Here is a 19,983-nt window from a genome sequence, read left to right on the forward strand (position 1 = left end):
TAAGATTAATATAATGTTTTTGCCATAGATAATGAATTTTTAATTTGTTAAATATCACACGTATACCATATTTCACAGAAAAAAAAGAAAAAATGGAGCATGGTTAAAAAAAAAAAAAAAAAAAAAAAAGTTTTTTTTTTCACTCACAAGCTTTTTCCAGGACTGTAGAGCATAGTTTGTTACAGAGAGAGCCACTGACTAAACCTTGAATAAATATAATTAAAGTATCACTTCTGCACACCCACACATTTCCAGCATCCAGCGCTGGTGCAACAATATACGCAGCCACAAGAGCAATGAAGCAAAGTAGTCTAAATACAGGCTTTGGTTGTGCTAAATTTAAAAAGCAGAAACAAAATTACACAACAGTGTGAGTGCATAAGTGAGCAATCTTCTCCTTTTCGCTCAAACGCTCCAAGTATTTGAGAGCAGAGAGAGAGCCAGGCAGTAAATTAGACAGAGCTTTGTACGTTTGGTATAGATATCAATAGTTGTGGCTGCAGCTGCCAGCAGAGATCATCATAGTACCGAAACGTATTAGACCAACTCTAAATCAATTCAACTTTATTAAAAGCAGTCATTTTTTTTTCTGGCATTGCAGTAGGTGAAAGTGTTGACATATCAGGTCAAGAGAAAGGTTAGCCCTGGTTTGACAATGGCTGTATTGTTTTGTGTAACAACAGAGAGGCCATGTATGCATTTCTCAAAAGTTACAATGAATGTAGCTAAATTTAGCAAGGGAAGGAAGCACTTTACAGCAGTATGTCTGGAAAACCTACAACAAGGTTTGGTGTTACATGATCGAGTCCAGCAGACAAAAAAACGGCCCAAACCTGGCCTAAAGATGAGAAAAAAGTGCCAAAGAAACCACCTTTCAATCAAAAGATCAGTGGATTATATTGACACATCCTGCTGCTCTGACTAAGTACTGATCTCTGTTTTTCTAGCAGGGCTTTTCAGTAAGAGGTCAGACTTAAGCATGTGGAGTAACAGTCTGAATCCATGCAGTAAAACACAACTGGCCTTGAGTGAGATCATGCTGTCGGGGGAAATGTAATAAGACGTGCAGCTGTGGTCTCAGCTCAGTCTCAGAGGTAGACACAGAAACATGGAGACGTGCTGATATGTGCGAGAGAAACTGGGGTCAATTAAACGAACCTGGAACTACAGATTTGTTTTTGATAAAGTGAGCGCTGAGCAGAAATACTGTACTGTAGCTAGTGCTTAAATGTAAAACAAAGAAACTATGGTACGTTTTTTCCTTTCATAATAGGACTCACATGACAAGGAAGGAGTTTCTCCATGCAATGATCCATGTGTCCAGTTCCCACAGGCTTTTACAAGAGGAAACCGTAATGGCAACACTCTGGTTTCTGGTCTGTTTTTGTAGGAACAACATGTTTACATTCACATGTCCGTGGCTGTGTTTTAAGTCTTAGCTGAGAGGTTCCAATATGGGAAAATATGTGGGAGCAAATAAGGACAAAAAGCCACTTTTGCACATGCATTACTGCCCTGAAAATTTCCTAGAGGAGCTGCATTTGAGAGGAATAAGTGGGCAAGGTGGCATGTTGATGACAATGGTGATGACTTTGGCTGTATTATGTTTGTATTAGCATCAATGTAAGATTGATGCATGTATTGTGGTGCTATCAATGTAAAAAACAGTCACCATTATTCAAGAGTCCTCCTTCTCCCAGCCGCTCTACCCAGGTGCCTCCCCTCACTGTGACCAAACTGAGCATTTCCTTTCAGCAAGAATGGGTCTCACATGGACAGTCTCACTAACTGTTCAGAGATTATCCGGAGTTCATATGTGTGGAAACAACACAAATACTTTAAGCTAAAGCACTCTGTGTAAAGTTAAAATTATAAAACTGGTTTAAGAAATTCAAGTACGAGGTAGCGTTCAAAAATACTTTGAATTTGAGAGCAGAATCCAGCAGAACTTTTCAGTTACTACAAGTTGTTAAGAAAAGATTAAATAAAAAAGATACAAATTAAACTTTTTTACATTTTGCTTCTGCTTTTCAGTTGAAATCAGAGCAAATATTTGCACTTTGAATGAACCTTTCGCTCTTTCTTAAATATGCAAATGGATGTAAACCAAGCATGTTTCCTGCAGGGTTCACCATTCACCCCTTGCTTTACAACCATAAAGTCAAGATGCCCATATTATACAAGGAAAAGAAATAAGAATAATATGATTAGTAATACTTGTAGGCAACTGATATCAACACCAATTTAATGTGAATTTGAAGTCAATTTGTCAGCTAATTCTTGTATGAAAACAATCAGACAACAGTCAACGTTGAGCACAATTTACATTGAATACTAGATGGGAACAGAACATGGCATGCAAACAATGCCAGATTTGTCACTGTGCTAGTCTAGTAGTAGAACAATATTGCAGTGTGGCAGCAGCTATGAAGCTGGGTTACGGCCCTGTCTAGTGGCAGGTGGCTGCATTGCAGCTTAGGCACATCATTTAACTATCCCTGAGCAAAGTATTGAGTCATTAAACCCAGAAATGAATCAGCATTTTGCACTTCTGGTTCCATCGACTCCAAATCTATGGGATTTACGAATGAGTTTTTGGTAAGATGTCCGAAATAAGGTCTGTGGGAAGGGTTAGATTTACTGCCAGAGACCGGCCCTACATGGCCCACAGCCAAGGGCAAGGTCAGGCCAAGATCCAGGCACATCCCCTCAGCCCAAAAGGGAGTCCCAGGCAGCCTCAAAGGGAGTCAAAGATGTTCTGTCAGACATAGCAGCCTAATTGCATTTTACCCTAAAATTTTCAGTTTTTGACTGTTTTTATATAATAACTTCCAAACAACTTTGAAAAGACCTGCTGCACAAATTATGACAAGAGATGCACTGCTAAGACTTGGTCATGTTTCTTGAATAAAGAAGTCTTTCAACAAAAACTACAAAACAAAAATTATACCAAGTGATGTTTTGCTTAAGAATATATATCACTGTTTTTGAATGTATGTTTTTGATATGATGAGGAAGAAAAAGCTGTTAAAAAGTGGCACTGCCAGCCTGCTCCACTTAAAATAGCGGCATAGTGCAGTGGGGCAGTGGTTCCTTACCTTTTTCCTTTGAGCCCTTCCCTACCTGTATCTAAGAAAATTTGAGCCCTCAAAGGCTGACATAAAAAAAGTGATACATTTTGGTCAAAATAAATCTCAACTTTTATTCTTTTGTTCTTTAAATGCAAACAAAACATTCACAGACAGTTTGGGAACCAAGGCCAGTAGAGGACAAGTGAGGTAGTGGAAGCATGGTGTGTAATTACACACAGGCAGAGAAAAAGCAGCAAATACTTAAGTTAGCCAAATACAACACAGTTCAGCCTTAAAGTATGTGAGGAGCAGTGCAGAATATTGACAGACTGATGCTCCTCAACAATAAATACGCCACATCTGTAGTGCATGTTTCTATTCTTGACTCACTGAGACCTGAACAACTCAGAAGTGTAGTTTAATATAAGAGCCACTTTCCTAACAAGTGTTGGTTTTAAATCATGCTCAGGCCCAAAAGTGCAGTAAATGGGACAAGCTGAGCTTGGACAGAGTGTGCACAGGCCTGATCTAAGTTCTAGTCAGTGGTAAACACAAGAGAGAATTTAGTTTTATTTCTATGATATGAAATACATCTGAAAGACCCCCACTTGTGAGATTTGAAGTTTTGTCAAGTACCAAAAAGGCAGCTGCTCACAAGATGCTAACAAGGACTTCAGTTTGCTGCAGAAACTGAACATCATCACGTATACATTTACTAGTCCACCTTTCACCCAGTGAGTGTTTTGCAACTCCGACTCAGACTTTATAATTTGTTGGTCACACCAAGAAGAATGTCTTTTAAGGAGGCGGTAAGAGCACAAAATAAAAGTTGGACCACCTTAGTGGAAGTGAAACTTATTTTTGCCAGAGATCTTTTTAAGCAATAATCCCAAAACCCATAAAAAAAAAAAACAATAGTCTTTTTACTGATGGAACCTACACAATGTTAAATTCTGGGTTTGCCTACAAAAAAACACCACTCTGTAGCACTCCATTATATCCTTAAATGACAGAAATTCAGAAAAATAGTTTAACTTATTAGTCATCCTGGTGCTGAATAAAAAGGTGAGTCCACTATTCATGCACATCCCTTCAACTGACATATCATTCTCTGTATTATTAAAGTAAGGCTTTTTGCAATAATTTCAGGATCAATTTGTGAACCTATTTTTTTACAATTAATCTGTATGTTGATTCTCTGTGAAACATCAAGAAATGGCATCTTAAAATGTTTTTTTATTTTAAAAAAATTATAGAAATTCTATAGATTCTAAAATGCTTTTAAGCAGACGCCATGATTTATTGGCATCTGTGGCTCTGTTTTTAACTGGTTTAATTCTTATCTTACGGACAGAAATTTTCTGCAAGTATGGGGGAATGCTAGTCCAAATTAAATGAAATTATGTGGTGTTGCCCAAGGTTCAATTTTAGCCCCTACAATTTTTAACCTTTATATGTTACCACTAGGAAATGTCATCAGGAGGCACAGCATCACTTTGCACCACTATGCTGATGACACTCAACTCTACATTGCTGTGTCTCCTGGTAACACAGGGCCACTTGATGCCCTTTTTGACTGTATTTTAGACCTTAAATCATGGATGAAAGAGAACTTCTACAGTTCAATCAGGACAAAACTCAGGTTTTAGTCAGCGGTACAGGAAACAGGAGAGAGAAAGTGGCAAATGTGATCCATGTCCTACACCTCTTTTACCCTCAGACGACTCCATAGAAATCCTTCTAAGAACAGAAGAAGGGAATTTTTAATATAGTGTTGCAGTGAAGCTCTGGTGGTGGCGAGGCTGACGTGTTGATAGAGAGCGGTGTGCTAAATGGGAGGAGCCGCCAAAAGAGACTCAAAACCCTTCTGACACGAGAGGATAGCAATAGCCAGACCTCCATCTGTGATTGATCAGAGTGCTGGCTCATACAGCCTGTGTTTGTATGTGTCCTGGTGTATGGATGGGTGTGGGTGGCTGGGAGAGATTTAGGAGACATTTTGCCCACAAGATTTAAGCTGGGCGTGTGCTGGGAGTTATAAAAAGACTGGCAAAACAGAGCGGTTCTTATTGTGGCAGAAAGGACTGATACCAGCACTGGCATGACTGATTACAAGATAAAAAACGTGGGCATGAGTACATGCTTAATGTCTTATTTATTGTCAGAGTTGCTGAACAATTAATCATTATTTTACACACGTAAAGGAAGCTCCAGCAAGTCTAGACGTCTGAAAACTGGCCAACAATTTTCCCTTTAAGCCCCTGATTTCTTACTCACATTCTATTTGATCTCGTTTTATGTGCTCTAATTTATGGGAGGGGTACTGATGGAAAACATAGCCACTAGCAGTTTTTGTTCCAGTTATTTGGTTAACTTGATGAATTGTGCAATCATATTTTCAGCATTTTTAAACCACCTTGCCCGGATGAAAACTGTCTTATTTGGTGAGTTTAGAAAAGATCATGGTGGTTAAAGTGTTTACGTTTTAAAAGTAAGGTAAATATCCCATTTGCATCCTGGATAAGAGAAGGACAAGAGACAGGCAGCAGCTTAGTTTGAAAAAAGACTCAGATGAGAGAAACAGCTGACAAAGGAATTTTTAGTTTTAAATAAATGAGCTTTAAAGGTGCTAATGGAAAGGTTTTCTTTCTCTGGTTTGAGCTAGGGACGCTTTTATTCTGTTTCCAGTTTTCAAGATAGCTTTCCTGATTTGTTGAAGAAGATATTTTTAAATGGTAAAAGTTTGACCATCTTCAAAGTCCATTTTTTTAGGGCTGTCAGTATCAATGCATTGATTGCAATCAATCAAGGCCTCATTGTCCCTTTCAGCAGAGTTTGGTTAAGCCACTGTAACGTCTCACTGCAGCCACAGTGGTGTAAAATAAGTCCACCACTCTTTCTGAATGCCTCATTTCACTTTTATAACTTGCAAACATCTGAGTGGACGAGACATACGTCATTGACACCTTGTGCCTTGAAACATTTATGTTTTTACTGTTCCTTTATTCACTTTTAAATCCATAACAAGCTCCTTATTTCCCCTAAAAATAAAATTAGGTCTGTACCAAAACAGTTGTACAGTAAATGCAAAATAGTGGAATTTCAAAAATGCAACAAAAATGGAGGATTAATTGCAAGCTTGATATCCCTATGCTTCTTTAACCTGACACATCAGATAGACTGTTTCAGACATCTACTGCATGGATATCATCTGGGAAAGCTCCCATAGAAAGCATTTGGAAAGGGCAGGACTTTGTAAAAAATTCTCGGAAGGTGATTGGAGGAACATTCCATCTGTCATATAGACGACAGGCCAATCAGAGCAACAAGACACTATAAGGTGGTGCGCATGCACCACTCCTGAGCAGACAGACTACCACTGCTGTGGTGGTTGAGAAATTCTGTGAATAAATTTATGCCAAGGCAAGTAGGGAGACATTCCAAAACATCTTCTCTGCAACGACAAGCTTTTGGTGTGACTCTTAGTTCTTGTTTCAAAGTCAAATGTGGTCCAGCTCCGATTAAACTGCTGCTTTCCTACAGCTACATCCAAGCTAATCGCTACCGCAGCAGCAGCCATTGGATACACTGGCAGAGCCCCTCTGTAACTATTGCAAACCCATGTCAAAGCAGGCCTGGACAAGAGCGAAAACATCTAGTCTGTCACAAAAAGCTTTCAGTGTGGCTCTTTTCTCTTGTTTAAATAAAGAAATGTTGTCCCGTTCTGGCAAAACTGCTGGAGCTTATCACTCTACTAGCAGCCATTGTATACAACCCCTCTCACAATAGCCACCACCCGGTAACTCTCACAAACTCATGCCCAAGCAGGTCAGCAATGAATTTTGTGTCAGAAAAATTTAAACAAACTTCTCCAGTATCAAATAAAGACAAGCATTTGAGAACAAAAAGGCAAAAAAAAAGTTCACATCAAGAGTAACATTTAAACTTGCAAGCTAATTGTTTGTCTTTAAATTTTGAATATCTATCTTTTTGTTTACAGTTCCTGTTTTTTCTCTCTCAGTGATCGGACTTTTACTCTCACTTCTTAGTTTTGCATTTGCCTACAGCTAGCAGCTAGTTAGCAACGGAAACTTGAAACTGGTAATAAGCTTGCAAATAGCAAATGATGTTTTTAGATGTAAATTGTCCATCCATCCATTTTCTACACCGCTTATTCCTTTCGGGGTCGTGGGGCACTGAAGCCTATCCCAGCTGTCACTGGGCAAGAGGCAGGGTACACCATAGACTGGTAGATGTGGATTGTGAGCATTAGAAATACTGGTTTATAGATGTTGTTCTGGCTCCTTCCAGAGCCAAGCTATCTAAGTCTTGAGCCCAAGACAGAAGTGTCATTGAGTTGTTAAATTTCAGACTGAAAGAGAAAATAATAAAGGACTTGATTCATATTTTACTATAACTGGTGTCTAAGCAAAAGTTTGACATTGCGGGAAATCATCTAATTGGCTTTTGACAAGAGTTAGGCTCAAAAGGGTAACAGGTTAATGCTATAGCCAGCAGCCTGTTGATTAGCCTAGCACAAAGACTGAGAACAGGAGAAACAGCTGACAAAGAAACATTTCTTTTTGTAATTCTAGCCTAGGTTGGTTTTATTTGGACGCAGTTTCACTCTGTTCTCGTTTTCTGTTAAGTTAAGCTTTCAAATAGCTTACAATACCAAAAACACTATACAGGCTCCAGTTACATCATTCAGAAGCTCCACTTGTAAGCCAGTTTAAAAATCTTGCAAAACCTGAATAAAAGTTAAAATATACTGTTTTACATAGCATCACATATAGGAAAGTATAGATGAATTATGGACACAGAGAGGCCACCAATATTCCTGCACTGCTGCCAGCCTGTTCAACCCACCTCTTTACCCATCAAACCAACTTTATAGTCCAATAAAGTCAGGTCAGAATCTGTTTTTAATCTTCTCTGTTTTGACCCCTTAAATTGACTCTGCTCATATAATCAATCTTTCCATTCACCCACCTCATACCATCAGTGTGACAGAGGCTGAAGACAGGGAAGAGGTGACAGCGGTTTCATGTATGTATTAATGTTTAACTGCAGACCCCAATGCCTCCCACCCTCCATTTTTCCTTCCTTCTTCTCCCCTCTGGAACTGAACCTGAGTCAGACAGCTGTAATAACTCACTGACAGAGCCAGGGTTCAGTCAACACTGCAGCCTTATGGCGTGAGAAAGCATGCAGGCCTCCAGCAGTCTCGATAACACCTTGTCTGGGTATCAAACCTGCTCTAACTGTGCCACCTAACATGTGACGGCGGCATCTCGGCTTTGCCCGAGTCTGCTGGGAATGGCATGACCTCACTGGGATGTTTCAGTGTAGTCAGAGGGCATTAATCAAGACTGCGAGGTCACTCTGACACTGACCACATGTTTTTGACCTTCAGTGAGTGGTACCTACCATGACATAAGATTCTTCACAATTTTCATCAATCCACCGTACAATTCATGGTATCATGGCAGGTGTCAGATAGGGAAAATAGATGATTTCTGGGTCTGAGCCATGACAGAGGGTGACTGTTTGCAGGCACACAGGACTTATTGTAACCATGACAGCATGAAAAGACAGATGAGGAAGCTGACACATTTCTTCCTCAGACACACTCACGCCTCCCGCTAGCTTTTAATGAAGTCACTCTCCGCCCGTCTACTCTCTGAGAGCTCAGCCACAAATCACCTCCTCTAGGCCAGTGAACTCATGCCAATAGAGGACATCTTTAAACTTTTGCTTGTGTAGACAAGGGCTGTCATGATACCAGGTTTTATACTTCAAAAGGGTTCTACTAAATTTCAATACCAGTTTTTCTACCAAATGCAAGTCCAAGGCACAAAATATTGGGGGACTTGTTTTTTGAGACCAAAAATGAAGGCAAATCCCACGAATTATCTAAATATCACAAATACACTGTAATTGTGTCAGCACCAAAACATTGCCAAAGAATTTGTTCAATTTAGACAGCACTCTCTCTTTTTATTGGAACAGTTTTGGTTAGAAACATGACTTAAGAGCTCAGCTCTTAAATGCTGTTTTTCTGCAAACAGTGACGGTTAAGTGTATGAAATCATACAAAACCTGATGATTAGGCAGTAACTTAAGCCTAGTTCCTCAATATAAAGCGCATCCCTGATGTCGTTAAATTATTCTTTTATAAATCAGTGCTTTTGGTCCCCCTTTACATCTGTTAGTGGGTTTTAGCCAATCTTAAAACAATAAAAAAGGTTAGATGTTGACTATGATCATTCAGTATTAAATCAATTTTTTAAAAAATACAGTGTTTTTCCATCCCCTGAAAAGTAGGGATTTTGGAGATAAACGGTTTTGGCCCAACGCCAGCGTTATGTAAAATAACAATGACATTGAGTGCTGAAATAATCCACTAACACATGAGGTAATTTAGAGATGCTCTATTCTGGGCAGGCATAATCATCTTCACTCCCAGCAAACAAAAGAACAAGTATAAATCAAACTAATCTTGTTTCCGGTGGGTTTAATATATCACAGAGAGCACACAGCAGACACAAACAGATGGTTAAACCCTCTGCTCCTCCTCATCACTTCAAGTTATCACACCTTTCAAAATAAAACACCACATTTATGGAGGACTTTACACCTATTATGAGCTAGGTGTATAATTTAAGTTTTAACTCTGCCTGCATTGGAACTATCTGAGCTGGTGCAACCTTTAGTGTTAGTAGGAATGCAAAATATTATTGCCATAATATCAGCAGATTGTAGCTCAAAAGGTTAATTAGCAGTAACAGCAGGTACAAATTTACCTGCCAATATTTCCAGATGGTCAGTATTGGGCATTTTTATTGATAAAATGTATGAACAAGCTTGTGCAGTTTAAAGCAGAATCAATGGACCTTACTCAGCTGAAGTTATTTAGCCAGTCTCTATTACCCTTTTTCCTTAAATTTTTAAAAGTGCTCTTATGTTTTAGCTCTGAATTTCAGCTAGTGTGAATTTTTCACACTCGAGAAGAATTTGTTTATTTCAAGCACTTTCTCAGTGGAATTACCCTGGAAACCTGCTGTTTATTTAAAGAGTTTTTTTATGATTACACATCATTATAATACCGGAAAGACTTTAATATCCATCTAATAAAAAAAGTCACACTGGTAAAAAATTTAATCTAAACTAATCTCAGACTTTCTCTAGTGAATGGAGAATTTCTCCCCTTTTTGTTGCACCTCAGAATTCAACTATTTTGCATTTAAAACTGCTTTTCTTTTATTTTTGATCATTGTTCTGTCTTAAACAAAGAGTAACTGACTTCCTGTCTGGATACAGATCTGCTTTTATTTTGAAAGAACATGAGGAACTTCAGGCAGACGGAAGATTATAAAATGAACTTTAACAACAAAAAAAAAGGAACTTGTTATGGATTGAAAAAGAAACAAGAGCGCAGCGGAATGGGAAATGTGAATGAGTTTGGGTATATCATTTAACGGCAAACACCCATTATATTTTCCATTTCATAATAGTACTGCATAAACTTTGCTCTAAATTGAGCGCAGACTAGGCTATATTTGAAGCTTAGCTTAACTTTCGAATGGAGTGTTTTACAAACTCCAGTTGGGCTCTCGTGTGTTTAGAACTGAGAAAAGGCTTCCATCTAGCCACTTTGCCATAAAGCCCAGATCAGAGGAGAGCTGCAGTGATGGTTGCCCTTCTGGAGCTTTGTCCCTTCTCTACACAGGATCGCTGGAGCTCAGTCAGAGTGACCATCGGGTTCCTGATCACCTCTCTTACAAAGGACCCTCTCCCCAATTGCTAAGTTTGGTCAAGTGACCAGCTCTTCTTGTTCACTTTGTTTTTATGGAGTACTTGGGGTACTGAGCATAGATCAATGAGAATAAAAATGATTTTTGACTGTAGCATCAGGCTGCAATATAACCGAATAGAAAAAAGTGAAAGGGGTCTGAATTCTTTCTGAATGAACTGTGTTTCCACTATTGATCACTAAGCAACACCACTGTATCCTTTCAAAACAAGTGGAATCAAAAAGTTCAAAGAATGGAAAAAGTTGACCCCTCAGTGCAGACAGTCTAAAGAGCAGTATAAGCAATGATGGGAAAGTCTGCCACATGCGGTGTGAGCTGCTCTCCCTGTCTCCAAAGCAATGCAGGTGATAAGTATCCACCGGCTGCCCGAGACGTCAAATGCCCCCCTCCCTCAAAATACCCACTTTTTGATGAAATCCAACACAAAGTCTGTGTAGAAGCCTTGATACAGGAAAACACTCTTATTTCTGGACACAACCACAGCCAAAAGTGCCGTGTGCCAAATTACTATGCAGCTCCTAAATATAATCAGGGTCAAACTATGCAGCCCTGAGTCAACTTGACTCGTGCTGGCATAGTGCGTTCCAATCAGTACGTGTAATAAAAAGAATAACAGCTTTTCGTGTTAGGAGGAAAGAATGTAAGAAACCTGATTTTATCCCAGCATCAGAGGTAAAGGCGATTAAACTAAAATAGAAAAGCCATGACTAGAAAAACAGCAGAGCTGGTCATCATCTGCAGTACTCCAGAACAAAAGAGGACTATAAACCCTCTCTCATGGTGTCAGCTAAAACAAACACTGTCACAAGAACCAAGCCAGATTATTGCTGCATAAACATTTGTTTCACTAGGGAAATTGAAAGCAAACAAAGAAATATTGCCATGGTTTCATGAAGCTACATGGATCTCATTTGTGCTCTTAAAGACAAAATATTTGGTAATCCTTGAATAGAAAGTGGATAATTCCTCTTCACAGTTGTAAATAATAATGTATTGTTGGGGGATTCCTCAGCTGGTTTTATTAACTGCCTCATTAGTGCTTTTTTATCGTCTTTTAACACATTTTATTCCGATTCAAGCAACTGGCCCAAAAATCTTCCATTGCTGGAAATTAAAAAAACACATGGCTGTGAGGAACGCACTGCCACATTAATGACTTTACAAGGAAGCACGCTAATGTGATACACATTTTTCACTTAATTTTCATTTAGAGATTCAGCTGCATTTCCCATGGAAAACTGGCATAGTTTTCACTCCTCCATAAGGCAGCAAAGAAAACATGTTGTTCATAAAAGAAAGTTATTGTTCCTTACAAAGCGCCCTGACTTCAATGGTCCATAATCAGTTTGCGCTCTGAAAACCACATGCTCCTCAAGGAAAACTTTAGGCAGGCTAATGAAAACCAAAACAGACGCTGCTCTTTGTGCTGGTGAGTGCCCAGCTGCACAGGCCTCAGTCAGTGATAGACGCTCATCTTCTTACATAAGAGAGAACCAAAAATAGAGCTGATAGGTTTCATATGAAGGGGTTCCGGCTTCTGTAGCCGCAGGCACCACATTACTTTCTTTCCTCTGATAAGGTGGATGTCCCACACCCAGAAACTGGAAAAGCAATTCCTTTTCCCAGCATGACTCACACAGAAAGTAAAAAATGAGAGTAATAAGAAGAAACTGGGACACAGTGAGGGTGGATTCTTACCAGGACGTGGGTGAGGACGATCTTGATAAGTGGAGCTCCAGAGAGGTTGACTGACAGTGCCGGTGAAGGCTCCACTTTTAAAGAGATTAGACAGCTTGCTACTTGAATTTTGTGATCCTTGAAGTCAGCTGCTTCATTTATCCTACAAGACAAAACAAAGAGAAGTGATAATGAGAAATGTAATGTGTGAAAAGAGGTCAAATAAGCCACATGAAAACGCTGTACCCGTATCAAATTAAATCAAATCAACACATAAGTGTTACACACAGGACCAGACGTGGCACTCAAGTGTGAATTTAATCATCTCTGTCTTACAGGCATCACACTGAAAATGGTTCAAGGCAATCAAATATAAGACATTGGGGTCATACAAGTGTCATCTGTCTGTAATGAAACAGAGGGAACACTGTGGAGGTAGAAAAATGGAGCAACAATAAAACAAATATACTGTACAACAGTTAGTTCCAACTAAGCATTCTGATTAGTCAGGAGGTATTCCATGAAGATTACATTATCAATAGGTTTTTTCACAACATGCATCACTTTGTCAGCCAAAAGTTGAGGGAAAGTTGCCAAAATCTTTAATACTTGTGATTTTTTTTTTTATCCTTTTTTAAACATCTGGTGTTTAAAAACTGGACAATCTCTGATTTCACTAGCTGATAGTACATGAAAGTACCAAAGCTTGGCAACTTTTTGTATTAAAAAGCTGCAAATGTTTGCTGGAGGTCGCTCACTGTTTTCCGTGATTAAGAACAAGAAATTACCCAATACCTGGGACTTCTTATTTTGTTGTTGTTGCATTGAAATGGATGCCAATATCATTCCAAATTCAGTGATACCATATCCAAGTACAAAAAATCTGCTATGATGACAAACATGGTTCTGAATACTCTCAATTTACAGCAGATAGTTTGTTTTTATCAGTCTAATACATCAAAATCACACAACACATCCTGATTTCACAGGTCTGTTATAAATTGAAATGTGAATAAATGTTCATACTAAAATGATTGTTTCCCTTGTCCATGGCATGTATAAATATGCTGTATGTCACATTCATTATGGGCCAATTACAGCTAACACAAGCTTGACAGGCAGCAATAATTATGGTTCACAATCAGTGGAGCTAGGTGGTGAATCAAAATCATGCCAGAGCTGGTAGGGAGAAGAAACAAAACCATCTTCTCTGCCAAGAGAAACTTGCAGTGCAACTTTTTGCTTTTCTTTGTGGTCCAGTTCTAATAAAACCACTTCTATTGCTGCATCTGCTTATCTCCTCACCAACAGCCAATGTTTACAGGCTTGCGGTACAACTAAACCACACCCGGGACTACTGCCTTGTTCTCCTTAAAGATGCTGATTGGCCAATTCATTCTTTGATCAGGAACAAACTTTTCAGCTTGAAGCTTTTCAGGAAAGATCTGCTTGATGACACATGGAATCTGACCAATCCATGGCCTTGTAATGCTCCTGGTATCATTAGTTTCCTTGGCAACTGTCTATTTCATTCAGTTATTTATAGAAATTGATTTAACCAGGAAAACCTCATTGAGATTAGGGCTGAACGATTTACGAAAATAATCTAATTGCGTTTTTTTCCCAGTACTGCGATTGCGATTTAATATGTGATTATTTTTTGGTTCTTCATTGAATGTGTTGTTCAACAAACACAAGAAACGAATCATTCCTTATTAAAAACAGCACAGTATTAGATAAATTAAATTAGGGATAAACAATTTTAAAAAACAATGTATTTGCGATTTTGGCTCACAAAATTTAAGCCTGATATCAATTGTTATATAGAAGGGGATGATCATTTCTTTGTTATTCTTGTTTTGAATAAGGAAAAACATACACAAAGAAGAAAAGTAGGACTTTTGTAAAAAAAAAAAAAAAAAAAAAAATCCAAAAGAGAAACTTACATGTATGCGTAATTTATCAAGCATAAAATCTTTGCTGCAAGAAAAAATTGTATGAAACTGGCATTTTGACACATTTCAGGTTAAAGAAATATTGCACTGTCGGCGATTTGAAAATTGCAGCAGGCCATACTGCAATTTAATCTAATTTGCAATTAATTGCCCAGCCCTAATTGAGATTAAGAATCTCATTTAAAAGAGTGACCGGGCTAGGACAGGCAGTAGCACAGTTAACAAAGACACATACATAAATGCAGAGCAGTTACAATCACAGTGATAAAAACAAATCCTGTGTCACAGAGCAGAAAGTTTTCAGTCAAAACATCTAAAGCCAAATACATCTTCTACTGATACTGTCAGTCAACCTATAAAAAAGATTTAAAGAGACCATTTCCTCAAGACATAGAGTCTCCTGAAGCAGATTTCAGGCTGCAGCAGCTGCATTCTTGAAACTCCTTCCACCCATTTTAAGACAGACTTTTGGAACAGATAGCAAAAGTAATTTTTGTGACTGAGTCACAGAGCAAAGATTGTAACATCCAGCACTTTTCACATGAATAAAATCACAAAAGTTTGATGGAAGCAGATTTAGTAAGCCTTATAAATAAGGATATGCCAATAATTTAGCCTACATATGTTCAATGGAGGTCAACCAAGTCAATCGTACCATATACAATGGTGAGTTAAGGACTTAAGATTCGTTATAAACCTCAGCACACTATGGTAAACAGCATCTACATATTTAAGGCATTGGGAAACTGCATGTAAATATAAAACATCCCCATAATCAATCGCAGGCATAAAAGAGGCAGAGACAAGTCTTTCTTATAGCAGTGAACGAAAAAAAAGACTTATTCCTGACATAAAAAACCCAGCCGTAGCATTAAATCTTTTACAAGATGGTCAATATGAAGCTTAAAATATAGCATCTCATCAGTCAAAAAACCCAAGGTATTTAAATTCACCCTGTGATAAAAGGAAGGTTCAGCATTGTTTTTAGCTTGAAAACTTCATGAGTTTGGTTTGACAGGATTTAAGACCAAATTTAACTCACGCAGTGTTTCCTGTACAAAGTCAAAGGCTTCTTGTAAGCAATGGAGAGCCTGTTCTGTGTAGGAGCAGAGCAGAAAATGACAGTGTCATCTGCATATAAAAGACAATTTGCATTGGAAACATTCTGACTGATGCTGCTTATATTGACTGTAAATAGCAGCAGTCCCAAGGCTGAGCTTGTGTTAATTTTGTTAACTAAAACTATGACTTAAAGTGTTTGTTAACTACCTTTTTGCAGGAGGAAGATGAGACTAAGACTAGCAATAATAGATCTTTGAGACTAAAATGGAATAAAATGTTAGTGCTGCTTTCTTTGTCTCCATAAATCTCACAGAACAGCTGCTTAATTTGATGTACATTAATTTGCATGTTTTTATAATGGAATAAGATACGCAAACTCTTTTTGACTTAAACTGGTTTACCACCTTGCCAGATTTTTTTAAACTACAGGTATTAAGGCCTTATTACAAGATTTTATAACTCACAACTGGATATTCATTTGAACTCTGGAATTTATTTGAACAGGCAAATGTAGTTTAACATATGCTTAATGAGATATTTGTTACAATAAATCAAATGAATGCACCGCTTATATTTGAGTTTTTGCAGTATAAAAAGTGTCATTAATGTTGTATTCTATATCAGCACCCATGGAATACCTCTTGTCCAATCAGAACACTGGATCAAAACTATAATGCACAGCATGTTGTACTCTAACTTCTATAAAGTAAAAAACAGGAGAAAAAATAGGTGGCTTAATTGTTGTTACGTCATGTTTGGCATAAATAAACAATGCAGCAAGAGTGGAACAAGCTGGTCCGGGATGAGACAATAAATAACATGGGGGTAAAATGGACATGTAGAGCTAATAGCAGGGTGTATCAGTCAGTGGAGGCTGAGTGGTGAGATGAGAGATAGGCCAGAGGACAGATAAGACTCTGGCTCCAGGCATTGGCTGTTCTGAGGCTCAGGAAGCAGGGGGGCCTCAGCGCCAGAGGACCTGATTCCCCGCACAGGAAGCACAAAGCGAGAAGACTGTTTATGTCTTTTTGTTCAAGGATGTTTAGAATATATTAGAAAAAATCATGAAAAAGCAGTATAATTGGCTTAGGCTGGATAACCAAAAACTGACAGGTCACTTTTCTTGGTTTTTCATGTTGTCTTACCTGGTTTTAATGGGGCTGATTTCTTTGTAGTAGTTGTGCATGTTGTGGTAGTAAAGGCCAACAATGGTGGTTTGAGCTGAGGAAAAAGAAAAAACAGTATTTGAACATGAACGGCATGAACAGCAGACAGGGAATGTAATACAGTGCTGCTAAAATGCTCACAAAGCTGAGAAGTTAATTAACGGCGTCCTGCTGCCGTTCGCTGACACTGGCAGGCTAATAGGACGGCTGTATGCTCGCACAAGGGTGAAAGGGAGAGTGCTGCAAACCACATGGATGTTGAGAAATCTTATGAAACCCTCTACATGACTTCACCAGGAGAGCTGGAGGTCTGCTCCCCCTCCTTTAATCTGACCTATCATCCAGCAAGGTCCCACCTCAATACTGCAAGATAAACAGTGAAATTGGAGGAAATCCTTAATGGTGGTGTTCCTCCTTTCAAAGGGCCTCTACCCGGGCCCCGCTGACTGCGACAACAAAACGCTCGCTGATGTCAAACAAATGTGTGGTGTGTATGCCGCAGGGGAGGTTTGAACCTTCCAAATCATAATTTCAACAGAGAGCCCCCCCTGTGAGTCCCACAGGGGAGCTCAAGGTGGTCGCAACTCTCCTTAGGAAGAGAGAGAGTCAGGAAAGCCCATAATGAAGCTTGCTCCCGGCTTAATTAGGATATAAAAAACCTTTCCTTGGAGTATTTTATACAGCTAGGTATCCAGAGCAATGCGTCAATTTGCTTCTGGCTCACATTATATGAATTCAATTTCTGATGGAAGCCTTTTATTGGATTATTTAAAAGGTTTATTTGACTAATTTTAAGTCAACACAGTACTTTTGCTGCCTGGTGGAGCCAAGGGAATCTGACCTGAACATAAAGTCAAACAAACAGAGTTTTAATGACGAAAGTAATGACTGCCCTCCTTCATTCTGCTATGTGAGTCCATTTGTTTTAATGAGGGTAGAAAGTGGAGAGAAAGTGCTCTCTCTTTTATTCTCTGTGTTTTTTGGATAAAAGGGTAACTGCCAAAATTAAAGTCGGGGCAGGATTTCTACGGTGCACCGTAAAGTTACACAAAAGCGCTCATGGCAGTCCTGTCCTGCACTGTATGCTTTGTTAGAAGTCTTAAATCTAAGTATAATAAATTACAGGCTAATAACAAGAGACTCCCAGCTGGACGGTTTGTTCTTGGCAGAATCAGAGCACGACCAGTGTGAAGAATTCACAGTCAAAAGACAAGGTGCTACAGAATCCCCTTATGTGTGTCACTTTAGTTTTATTCTCACTTACACTGCATGGTGAAAGCCTCTCCTGGCACCGAGATGTAGCTCTTGCCCTGTTCAGGAAAGCGGTAATGTTGCAGGTTGTAGTTCTGCGGGAGTTTCATCAGAGAGTAATCTGTAGTGGTGAGAGGTTAGAAAAAGCAAGAAATGTTGAGGAAAAACAGCCCAAAGAACGAGCAACGAGATCCATGTGTGTTTATTGAAGTTGCGAAGCCACCTAAGGGAGAGAGACACCGAGGGGCAAACAAAACATTATGCAAAATAAGACCCACACCAAACTGGAAGGGGTTGACCTCTGCTTATTTGACCTGTATGCGTCCTCTGAATGAGAAATCTTATGACGTCAGCATGTATTTCTACCCTCTAACTGTGTCCACACAAACTACAAACAGTGAGTCACCTCATGGAGAGCAGAGAGCACACTGACCGGCAACAAAAGATGTTCCACCGAGGGAGATGAGGGAGTTCGGGGTGGGCTCCAGGTTAGTCACCATATGTTCCATCACTCTGTCCACGATCGCGATCAGACCACTAACCACAGGGATGGACTGCTGCTCAACAATGACCAAACAGAGGCAAGAGTTCATCATAAATTGCTTTCAACATCCACTGCCTCATGATTAGTGTCTCTTAAAAATTATTTTCTAAATACATCTTTTCTCCCACACTTTGGTTACAAATTTGGAAGAGCTTGGGTTGAATTGAGTTCAATTTAAAACAAACTATGTCCCTTTCTCTTAACAGTGGTCTTTAGGGTAACAAATTACAACTACTGTCCAGGAAAATACTAAAAGCTTAACTACCTCAGAATATTCACCTGTTAAGATAAGCTAGAGTATTTGTAGTAAAGAAGTTACAAAAAATAACTGTAATGGCTTGTAAATGACAACAATACAGAAGTGTTCTCTTAACTTCTTCAGCAATAACGACATAAGTAGAGATCGACGAGACATGATGTCTACTCTCAAACTACAATACTGCAGGGAAAGCAATTTGCACCACAATATGCAACCAAGTGCTAGTATGCATAAAAAGTTGCTGTCATAAATTGCAAGACATTACTATTTCAAAGGTCTTGTTTCGTGGCCTATGTCTGCCAGAGGGAATAAATATATTTAACCAACACAGTGTTGTCTGTCAGTCTCAGCCGTCAGCCCCCTCTTGTTCTTGCTTTACTTGGAATAATTGAAAGCAAAAGGTTAGAAGAGAGATATTTTTTCATTTCTAATCATCTAATTGATTCAACATGAGAGATCAGCATATAACCCTACAAAGATGATAACTTAGAAGAATCAGACATTGCTTTGCATTGTAATGCTGCATCAGCAGTTAGCTGTCCACACTGCATCTATTAGTTTAATTCTCTGCCCTAGTAGTCGAAAACAGTGTTGGTCTCGAGACCATGTTTTGAATGTCTTGCTGTTGTTCCAGAATCGGAACATTGTACTCAGTCTTGTTTTTGTCTCAGACTGGCCAGACTCAGGTTTTTCCATCAAGACCGGTTGAGACAACCACTCTAATTTTCAGATATTTAAAACAACTCTGTCAGTGGCTTTTTAATACACACATGGATTTGTTTTTTGGCAAGAAGTTAATTGAACAATGGGCTAAGACCTCTTGGTTTTGCCGTCAAATTTATTTAAAGCAAACTAAAATTAAAGAGAGAGTGCTTTTACTGTTCAATCTTGTGATGATTTTTATTTTTATGGTCTTGGTCTTCTTGATGTTGGTTTGGATCAGTCTTAACCACCAAGGCCTGGTCTTGTCTTGGCGTCAGCGTACGTCTTGGTCTCGAATAGTGTGGTCTTGTCTACAACACTACTTTGTCCTGTAAATTTCAGTTTTCCCCCATCTTGCCTCTATTTGACAGGACAGCTGAAGAGAAAATAGAAATTTTTCAGGAGAGAAAATGGGGGAAAACATGCACCAAACACACGCTGAGACCGGGAATTGATCCCAGGACCAGTATGTCAGGGAC

The 19,983-nt window shown here is 38.9% G+C and overlaps 1 protein-coding gene across 1 annotated transcript in view; it reads right to left on the bottom strand.

Moving 5' to 3' along the window:
• The window catches only part of adgrd1 (adhesion G protein-coupled receptor D1), a 69,765-nt gene that overhangs the window by 34,355 nt on the left and 15,427 nt on the right, over positions 1 to 19,983 (bottom strand). Inside the window, exons 10-13 of the mRNA XM_041787014.1 lie at positions 18,433 to 18,556; positions 18,013 to 18,120; positions 16,728 to 16,803; positions 12,587 to 12,728 (exon numbers count right to left, since the gene is read on the bottom strand). Coding sequence (XP_041642948.1) covers positions 12,587 to 12,728; positions 16,728 to 16,803; positions 18,013 to 18,120; positions 18,433 to 18,556 — 450 coding nt within the window. The remainder of the gene's footprint in view (positions 1 to 12,586; positions 12,729 to 16,727; positions 16,804 to 18,012; positions 18,121 to 18,432; positions 18,557 to 19,983) is intronic.

This window comes from Cheilinus undulatus, linkage group 5 (assembly GCF_018320785.1).
Source record: "Cheilinus undulatus linkage group 5, ASM1832078v1, whole genome shotgun sequence".
In the NCBI taxonomy this organism is placed as follows: domain Eukaryota; kingdom Metazoa; phylum Chordata; class Actinopteri; order Labriformes; family Labridae; genus Cheilinus; species Cheilinus undulatus.